The sequence below is a fragment of the Onthophagus taurus genome, chromosome 8 (genome assembly GCF_036711975.1).
Source record: "Onthophagus taurus isolate NC chromosome 8, IU_Otau_3.0, whole genome shotgun sequence".
Lineage (NCBI taxonomy): Eukaryota > Metazoa > Arthropoda > Insecta > Coleoptera > Scarabaeidae > Onthophagus > Onthophagus taurus.
Genome location: NC_091973.1, coordinates 17,738,438 through 17,749,264, shown reverse-complemented (window position 1 = coordinate 17,749,264; position 10,827 = coordinate 17,738,438). Strand labels below are relative to the sequence as shown.

Below are 10,827 nucleotides of genomic sequence, written 5' to 3'. Positions count from 1 at the left end.
TCAGTCTCAGACAGGCGTTCTGAACTTTCTGAATACGGCCGGCAGTTACCTGATCCAAACAAGTGCCGTATACCGTGTCGCAAAAATTAAATTGGCTGAGTACCAAGGCGTCACACAGTCTCGCCCTAATGTCCCTAGATAAAAAGTTTTTAATATTATAAATAAGCTTCAGCGCCGCAAATGATTTACGGACCTTTAAAGTAACATGATCCCTAAATCTGACAAAACAATCCATTAGGAGGCCAAGATTACGACAACAACCCGCAACGCCCAAGTCACCACTATCCAGCTCAATTCTAAAATGAGAGCAAGCGTTGCGGGTATTGCGTCTACCAAACAACAACATAACCGATTTTAAGGGATTCAATCTTAAGTTGTGACTGGCAGCCATTTTGGTAAACCGAGCAACATCACCCGCAATCCTAAGTTGGGCCACAGGAGCATCATCCTGTCTGAAAGAATAATATATCTGAGAATCATCGGCATAAAAATGAGCTTTAGAATATTTGAGACAATTTTGGAGACCAGAAGTATAAATGCTAAATAAGAGCGGACCCAATACAGAACCTTGTGGTACACCGGCCATTAATCCACGGGCAGCCGAGACGATCAAGCCACAGGAAACGGCCTGTCTTCGATCAGAAAGAAAATTCAATATTAAGGCAGCAGGATTGGTACAAAACCCAATGTACTTTAGAATAGAATCCAAAACTGTATAATTCACCGTATCAAATGCTTTCGAAAAGTCGAAAAGAATTAAAGCCGTAACCATGTCATCATCAGCTGCCCGCAGTATATCATCAGTTATATGCATCAATGCTGTACCACATCCATGATTTTTACGAAACCCAGACTGTTTCGTCGGCAAAATACTGCAACCCTCAACAAAAAATCTCATCTGAAAGGCCATGATTTTTTCCAAAATCTTAGACAAAACAGGCAAAATACTAATCGGCCTAAGGTCACCACACGAAGTAGGATTGGCTATCTTAGGCAGTGGGATCACTTTAGCAGTTTTCCAAGCGTCTGGAAAAACTGAGTTAGATAAACAGTAGTTTATAATATGTGTTACAAAAGGTAGAATATGGGGACAGCAAAGATGCAACATTAAGGATGAAACACCATCAAAACCAACCGAGCCTGATTTTAACTTCAAAAGTAGTGAACCGACAATGTATTCATCTACCGTTTCAAATAGGAAATTATTAGTAGGATTTAATTTAGAATTATTATAGAAGTCAACAACATCCTGATCAACAACCCCTCCCAATTCAGAAGATCTAGCGAAATAATCATTTATCTCATCTGCATTACCTAAACTCCCAGGCAATGGTTGGCGCCTCTGTCTGGCGACACCCCAATCACGAAGGACCCGCCATAGCTTAGCAGAACTACGCTGAGCCACCACCGAACCAAAGTATGCCTCTTTCTCTCTTCTTATCGCTCCTTCCACGTACCGCCTCAAATCTTTGTAACTATACAGATCATTAATATTCTTAGAGTGCTTATATTTAGAGTAAGCCCTATCCCTCAAACACATCATTTGTTTTAACTGCGGCGTAAGCCAAGGACTAGGTCTTTTAGAAAATCGTCTATTCCTTAGTGGAGCATATTTATCGAAAATTGAAATAATAAGATTATTAAAAAAATTAACTTTGATATTAACGTCATCCAGTTCATAAACTAAAGAGAACGGCAACGACTCCAGTTCAGCAGTAAAATCAACAAGATTGATAGAATTAAAATCCCGGTAAGCCCTAAAAACTGGTTCAGTAACAATAGGTGCGACTGTCAAGCTACATCTAATCAATTCATGATCAGTTAGACCATGCAAACTGTCCAGTGAAGTAAACGCAAAATCGACACAAGAAGAAACAACAACATCTATCAAGGTTTCCGAGGAAAAAGTAATACGAGTAGGCTCGTTCACCAGTTGCAACAACCCATATGCGTCCAGAAGATTCAAAAATTTAGTAGTGTATGTATTCTGAGAATTAAGCAAGTTAATATTTATATCACCTACAACAAATAATTCATCGCATTGAGGAATTACCAACCCCAGTGTCGCCTCAAAAGCGTCAAGGAAACTATTGATATTCTCCCTAGGTGGTCTATATATAACCCCAATATTATATTTATTTTTATTAAAACATAATGTTATCCACGTCTGCTCCAAGTAGGAGTAACATTCGACAGTAAGAGATTTACTTTTAAATTTATTTTTAACATACACACCAACACCTCCGCCCCGCACACCACTTCTTGACCAATGGTAGAAAGAATAATTAAACAATTGTGTTAAGAAATAGTCGAGACCGGCGCGGGAAAAATCTGAGACGCTTATAGAAAGTTACTTAAAAACGCGGGGGTTAGAAAAAAACTGTCAAAAAGGAAAAATCTTACTGTTCTTGTAGAATAAGTAGAAGTATCTCTTCGAATAGCAAATAAAAGCCGAAGTGCTTCTATCGAACGTGTGTATTAACACGATTGAAACTACTTTTTAACGAAAATTACACGGAACGATTTATTACGCTTTTTGATGTCAACTACAACAACTCGTGAGAACAACTGAATAACAATAACGAATAAAATACGGAACGGCCGACTAATTAACTTAAATTATAAAAACTTTGAACATTACCGCCCGCCTTGCCGAATGGCAACAGAAAATTTAAAAAAAATATACAATAATTTGAAAATTGACCCTAACTGAAATGATTACAAACTAAATAAGAAAAAATGACCGCAGGAAAACAAACTTTTACATTAAATAAAATAAGAAAATATTTAGAAAGAAATTAAGAATAAAAAGACTGAATTAAATGTAACTGAAATGAAATGTGAAAAATAACTGCAATTGAATAACATTACTAATTTGTACAATCTGGCAAAATGCTTAACTTAGCGAACGGACGAACAAGCGTTGAATTTGCCGTTTTGAGCGTTGCGACGCGAGCGTGGCCATCGGCACCGGAATGAATTTGAAGAATTCTTGCTAGAGACCATTTCGCCGGAGGTAATCTTTCATCTCGGATAAGTACAAGCTGTCCAATTTGAGGAAGATTTTGTTGATTGAACCATTTCGTAGCGTTCTGCATAGATTGTAAGTAAAACCTTTCCCAAATCTTCCAGAAATCTTCGACCATACGACGAAGAAGCTGCCATCGAGAGAGTCTCGATATCTTTTCATCGAAGACGGACGGCTCCGGAACAACGGTGAGAGCGTTACCGATGAGAAAGTGAGCCGGAGTCAGAACATCAAAATTGTTCGGATCGTCAGATATTGAACATAGAGGTCTTGAATTTAACACGGCCTCAATTTGAATCAAAACGGTGTTGAATTCTTCGTACGTAAGAAGTGTGGATCCGACAACTTTTCGAAGATGGCCTTTAACGGATTTTACTCCGGCCTCCCACTTTCCACCGAAATGTGGTGCTCCGGGAGGATTGAACTTCCATCGGGTGCCGTCGCCGCTCAAGAGACTAGCCATTTCTTTCCATTCTTTGGACGCTGCGGAAAACATGGAACGAAGCTCACGGTCAGCTCCAACAAGATTCGTGCCACAGTCGCTGTAGAGGCATTCACTGATACCTCTTCTTCCGGAAAATCGCTTGTACGCAGCAAGAAATCCTGAAGTTGAATAATCTGTGGCCACTTCTAAATGGACGGCTGAAGTGGCTAAACAAACAAACAGAATAAGATAACCCTTATACGTCTTACTACCACGTCCTCGAAGATGCTTCAAATGAAAAGGTCCGACGTAATCAACACCGGTATGTAGAAACGGGCGGGATGATATGACTCGTGAAGGCGGCAGTTGGCCCATCAACTGCTGGCTGATGACTGCTCGTTGTTTCGCACAAATCATACATCGATGAATGAACGAACGGACAGGTACTCGCCCTCCAACGATCCAGAAATGGCGTCGGATTGAAGATAAAGTTAGTTGAGTTCCTCCATGCAACGTAGCTCGATGATGTTTGTCGATCAGAAGAATCGTAATTGGCGAATCTTTTGGAAGGATGATTGGATGCTTCTCATTCCAATCCAAATTTGAAAATCGAAGGCGCCCGGTCACCCGTAGAAAACCTTTACCGTCTATGAACGGAGAAAGTCGGAAAAGAGAACTTGAACGCGGCACTACACGGCCGTCCGTTAGAATTTGAATTTCATCCGAGAAATGAAGTTGTTGACACTCGCGCACTCAGAACATTAAAGAGTCGTTCAGTTCATCAGGAGAAAGTATGTCTGAAAACTTTGAATTAGTCTTTACTTTATGAAAAAATCTCTTACACCAAGCAGTGACTCGCAGAAGCTTGTTCAACGACGAATATTTCAACTTTAAATCCCATCCTTTTTTCATAGCAGTTGCGGTGTTGGATGTATGGATAGAACGTGCTTCTGGAATTTCTTTGGCATCCGAATTGGTCCGAAGAGATGGCCATTCTGAGGGTGGTGAGCGAAGCCAAGACGGTCCATTCCACCATAACGTTTCGGCTTCAAGTTTCGTCACTGAAACTCCACGGGAAGACAAATCGGCTGGGTTTTCTTTCGTCGGAACGTAGCGCCAATGAACATGAGAAAGCTCCTGAATTTATGTTACTCTATTCCGGACGAAATCTTTCCATCTTGAAGGATGACTGCAGATCCAAGAAAGTGCCACCGTAGAATCGCTCCATAGAAAAATTGGAACTTCGTTGAAATCCAGTGTTGCCCGAACGCGTTTTATCAACCGAACTAACAACACGGCGGCGCACAATTCAAGTCGCGGAATGGTTACGCGTTTAAGAGGTGCCACTTTCGTTTTAGAAAAAAGAAGAGAAACGCGAACATTATCAGCTCTTGAAACGCGAAGATACACTACCGCACCAAAGGCACTAGTCGAAGCATCCGCGAACCCGTGCAATTCAATCGAAGAACAATCGCGAGTAATTCCAAGCCATCTCGGAATGCGAATTACCGGACACGTTTGAAAAGAGTTAGCGTATTCGTTCCATTGAAGAGAAAGGTCGAATTTCGTCCCATTCGAGATTGCAAGTCCACAAATTTTGCATAAAAATCTTCGCAGTTACAATGATCGGAGAAAGCCACCCGAGGGGGTCGAATAAACGCGCAATGAATGATAGAACTTTACGCTTAGTAAGTTCTCGGAAGTCAAAATCGTCATTATTAAAACAAAATAGAAAGTCATCGGTCGAATTGTTCCAAAGAATACCCAATGCGCGAGGGGAATTGTCATCTTGAACACACAACGTTTCTGTATCGGATAGAAGGTCTGAAGGAACATATGAGAGCGCTTCTGAAACATTTGAAATCCACTTTCGCGCTAGGAAACCGCCCGCCGTTAAAACTCGATTCAATTGAAAGATCAATTCTTGAACTTCATCAATGTCATTAGCACCGGAAATGATATCGTCCACGTAAGTGTCGCGAAAAAGAGCAGAAGAACCGAGAGGCTGCTCTTCAATATGTTCTTCTGCTAACTGTCGAATACAACGAATTGCGAGATATGGTGCGCATGAAAGTCCGTAGGTTACCGTTGTCAGGTCGTAACTTTGAAGAGGTTCCGAAGGATTTTCACGCCAGACGATTCGTTGAAACTGCCAATCATCTTGATGAACGTCAATTTGACGATACATTTTCTCTAAGTCACACGCGAACGCGACGGGATGGCGTCTCCACCTTAGAAGAACATCAACAAGTTCACTTTGAAGTTTCGGACCAGTATGAAGACAATCGTTTAACGATAATCCAGATGATGTTTTTTGTGATCCGTTGAACACGACACGAAGCTTAGTAGTCGTACTAGATTCGCGAATCACCCCGTGATGCGGAAGATAGAAGTTGGGTGATTCGACTGGCACTGTAACGGGACGCATATGATTTAAATCGAGATATTCGCGCATAAATTTGTTATACGCAGTCTTGAAGCTTTCATCCCGCGCGAATCTTAACTCGGAACGAGAAAAAGTCTTAACAGCGATCATATAAGAATTTCCCAATTCACGCGGAGACTTTCGAAATGGTAAACGAACAATAAAACGTCCAGAGCTGTCACGCGAATGTGAATTGACGAAATATTTTTCACAATCAATTTCGTCGGTAGATAAACACGGCTTAGAACTTGATTCTTCTTCTATCGTCCAGAACTTTTGCATTAAATCCGCGAATTCACGATCTATCGAACACTGAAATCCATACGGGTTGAAGTTTGATTGTGATTGATTCGACAGTACGCCGGAAAGAATCCATCCAAACGCGGTTTGCTGAGCAATCAAAGAACCATCACTACTTCGTTTAACACCATTTTGAAGAATTTTAGAATATAAACTCACACCAAGAATCAAATCAATTCTTTTTGATGATGAGATATCTGAATCGGCTAACGGTAAATTCAGTAGCTCAATCGGTAACTGAGCAGAATATTTTTGAGGTAAATAAGCGGTTAATTTCGGCAATATTAATGCTTTTTCGTTGAATGAAAGAAATGGATTGAATTGCGAACTTAATTGAACTGTAACAATTCCGTTTGAAATACTTGTACGTTGCGAACCAATTCCGGAAATAGGAATACTTGCTGATTTTCGCGGAAGTTGAAGCTGTTGTACAAGTGACTCGGTGATGAAAGAAACTTCGGATCCTTGATCAATAAGGGCTCGAACGATAACGGAATGTCCACGCGATGATTCAATCCGTACTAAAGCTGTAGCCAACAGTACCGGAGCATGAATGTGGTGCGAATGTAAAAGATGATTCGATACGGTTAAGTCATTAGCGGTGATGCTCGGTTGATCTTGCATGGGCGCGAAAACTGTTCCTGACTTTGAAGGTTCAACTGAAGATTGTATTCTAGTTGAAGTTGAGCGTCGTGGCGCGTCGTGAAGAGACGTATGGTGAGATTTGCGACAAACGTGACATCGTTTAGAAACGCGACATTTGTTGACGGTATGTGAACCAAGACAATTGAAGCATAATTTTCGGGATATCACAAAATCCTGCCGTTCTGCCGGGCTTTTTGAAAGGTAAGCCGGACATGAAGAAATGTAATGCGCTGAGTCGCACATAACACAACCATTTACAGGAGAATAAGCATTATGAGCTTTCACACTAGAGACCTTTGAACCCGTTGAAATGGAATACACTTTACGGCTAGATTGAAGATTTTCGACAGCTTCCAAGGTGTGAATACGGTTCATCAGAAAGTCCTCAAGCTCATCGAACGTTGACGGATCGCGATGATTTCCAATCGATCTCTCCCATTCTTTAACGGCGTCTGTATCTAATTTTCGTACAATTAGATATACGAGAATATAGTCCCAATGCTGAATCGGACACTTCAATACTTTTAAGGCACCGAAAGCTTCTTTAATTTCCCCGACAAGACGTTTAAGTTCGCTAGAAGAATCACTCTTTACGGCACGCGCGGAAAATAAAATCGATAATTGAGTCTCAATTAATAACCGTCGATTTTCATACCGGTCAATCAATATTTGCCACGATCTTGAAAAGTTATCACCGGTAACAGAAATGTTTTTTAATAACTGAGCGGGTTCACCGGTCAAACTCATTTTTAAATATTGAAGACGTTCGACATCGGTAAGGTCTTCATTGTCATTGACCATCGTAGAAAACAAGTCCTGAAATTGAGCCCAATTGGCGTATTTACCGTCGAAAGTTGGAAGGTCAATTTTCGGTAAATGACGCGAACGCGATGACGAATGACTGACGTTTGAAACTGGTTTTGTATCAACTTCCGGGGTCGGAGACAGCGGAAGAGGATTTAATAAATCAAGCAATGTCCCCTTAGCATCGAAATAAGCTTCCTCACATTCAGAAAAAATGTCCTCGGTGAAATATATCGTATCCGAATACTTGTCGCGATACTGAATTAATTGTTTATGAGCATTATTAAACTCATCCCAATTAATCTCAAGTCGTTCTAAACGACTTTGAATGTTTCCGCGAGTACGTTTAGAGATCGCGAACTTTTTCAAATTGTCTATTGTCCGAGAAATTAACCCGTGAATGTCATTTTGCCGTTCGAAAATCGGGTTTAAGTCAATTTCACGAGCGGTCGCCATGGTAACGTAAACACACAATAACGAAAATGAAAAATCGAAAAATACTCAAAACGTCTCAAAAAATCTCGGCCTTCTCTCCGCACTTCCGGTTATATCCGGCTCGAAGGACCAAAAAATGTTAAGAAATAGTCGAGACCGGCGCGGGAAAAATCTGAGACGCTTATAGAAAGTTACTTAAAAACGCGGGGGTTAGAAAAAAACTGTCAAAAAAGAAAAATCTTACTGTTCTTGTAGAATAAGTAGAAGTATCTCTTCGAATAGCAAATAAAAGCCGAAGTGCTTCTATCGAACGTGTGTATTAACACGATTGAAACTACTTTTTAACGAAAATTACACGGAACGATTTATTACGCTTTTTGATGTCAACTACAACAACTCGTGAGAACAACTGAATAACAATAACGAATAAAATACGGAACGGCCGACTAATTAACTTAAATTATAAAAACTTTGAACAAATTGACACAACTAAAAAAGTACATTTTAAATTTTAATTCAAATTTTTGACTAAATGTTATCCCTCTTTCTGTTCTTTCTTTATAGGAGGGGAAGTGGATGTAGCGTGCTGTGGCAGCAGCTCCATTTAAAAACATAAAATTGTATTTCATTTATTATTATTTTTATATTTGCACACAATTGTTTTTGAAGCAAAACATAACAGACGCAAAATAAAAAGTCTGCCAAAAAGTTAATTTAAAAAAATTTAAAATTTATTAAACTGTTGAAATTTATTTTTAAATTTAACAATTATAGTGAACATTTTAACTTAAATATTGCAATATTTAAACCAAAATGCATAATTATCCATACAATTTGGTTATAAATAGGTTTTAAAAGTTTTTTATCCTTGCAACTTTTACTAACCAATTGAAAAAACCATAAACCTTCTTGTATTCCTTAAATAAAAACATTCGTTTTATAATTTTCAAATTACCCAAGTATTATAAATGACTTACCTGTAGTGCGGCTTCACAAGATATTTCCCTAAACAAAGGTACTTCGACCATAAGCGGCTTCTGACACATGGTAAGAAAAATTAACACATCTTTTCTTGTTGACACATCTGTTTCATACCAATTCATGGCATAAACGGCATCCGACACCATCTCAGCCTATCATGAAACAAAAAATACATTCAAATTTTTTAATAATAATAAGAATGAGTTGTTCATACCGCTGTAGTAAGTTTTTGTCCGATTATGTAGCATACAAATGACATTATTAAAGACAATACGGTCATAGAAAAGTTTTTCAAGTCCTTTGTCTAAAAGTATTACATTTATTAAACGAGCTATTTGATGCGATAAATCAACATTCAAACCAGAGCAAACGCAGCAGTTGAAAAGGCCAAACACAGCAAAGCAAAAATTTTTGATGGTACAAGAAAGGCAGCAATGAAATCTTTAACAACTTGAAATAATCTGCAACCAAATAATATATCATAAAATTCCATAGAAGAAATATTTTTCAATACTTAAATATTTCTTGATATTGTAAGATGAGAGGTCGCAACATTTTAAAGTTTTCCTTTTTACTTCTGGTCAGGTTAATATTATAAATTGAGTCATTAAGATGTTCGATTCGTATAATTAGTAATTCCACCAAATACCAATATAATAATATTATGTGTAAGAAAACGTTCGCCGCTATATTTATGGTATGTATTTGAAATAACATTAACAACGTTATTACCCGTTCATTTAAATTAATTGGAACGTAATATTCAAATATTGAGCAATACTTCGTGTTCTTAAAAGTTGCACAGTTATCCTCCAAAATAATAACGTACGTTATATAATACGCGATAAGAAATACTCCGCAACGAATACTTTTTAATATACATTTCATATTCTTTTCAATAAATATAAATTTTTTTGAAACACCATATTGATTGAAATTGCTTAACATTTCAATAATTTTGAATAAACAATGTTGTTTACGCAATAACTGGAAGTTAAAAGATACAAGTAGTGCTCCCACCGATACGTACTCCATATGAAACAAACATGTTCTAATATTCGTCCTATAATCTAAAAATTATTTAAAAAAATAACAGGTTTTTTCTTTGGTAACATTAAATGACACCAACTTGTAATTTCTAACAGAAACGGGTACATTGCCCAAATCGCATTAATACTTATCAGCATAATTGGTGCAACATCTCGAAGTCCTCTCGATGTGGGCCAACACCGCAATTTCCGAAAATATTGTTCTAAAAGATAAAAACCGAGTGTTTTTGACATTTTGAATGCAACCGACCCGATTGAAATGAATCGACGAACTGTGAGTGGAAAACAAGAAGACTTGGTATTATAGTATTAGTATTAATAATTGAATCATGAGAATTGATTTACATCGATGGTATTTTCAATTTTTAATGTGGTTTAAATAATATATAAAACGCATTATAAAGAAAAGAATCACCTTTGTAACGATAAAATCCGATTTTGAAAATCACCTTTAACCATTTTCTTATTCTTAAACTTATTCTTTTAGTACCAAAAAGGCTTTGTAAAATAATTTTATAGAAATCAAACGTTTTTAGGAGAATTTAATTTTAAGAGAATCGCAAAAATTGATAAAAATTAAACATGGTGAAGGTCGTATTTTTAGTAATTATAAAATGACTTATATAAAATATAAATACAAATTAAAGCTTAAAGTCTCCTGGTTGAGTAAACATGTAACTCGTTGCATCAATTTGAAACATGTTTTATCAAAAAAGTTCTAAACATAATCTTGCAC

The 10,827-nt window shown here is 37.9% G+C and overlaps 1 protein-coding gene across 1 annotated transcript; it reads right to left on the bottom strand.

The window, feature by feature from the left end:
- Window positions 1-2,870: 2,870 nt before the first annotated feature.
- Window positions 2,871-8,082, bottom strand: LOC139431313 (uncharacterized). Its single transcript, XM_071198961.1, has 2 exons — window positions 5,217-8,082; window positions 2,871-3,679 (listed from the first exon to the last, which is right to left on the bottom strand). Exons 1-2 carry the CDS (start codon window positions 8,080-8,082, stop codon window positions 2,871-2,873), a joined length of 3,675 nt encoding a protein of 1,224 aa, XP_071055062.1.
- Window positions 8,083-10,827: the final 2,745 nt, after the last annotated feature.

Bases quoted from the DNA above. Each gene is read 5' to 3' on its own strand.
- LOC139431313 (XM_071198961.1), bottom strand. From the start codon at position 8,082: ATGGCGACCGCTCGTGAAATTGACTTAAACCCGATTTTCGAACGGCAA. The intron at 3,680-5,216 runs GTATTCTTTGGA...TTGTTTGTTTAG, and splicing joins CAATTCCCCTCGCGCATTGG to CCACTTCAGCCGTCCATTTA.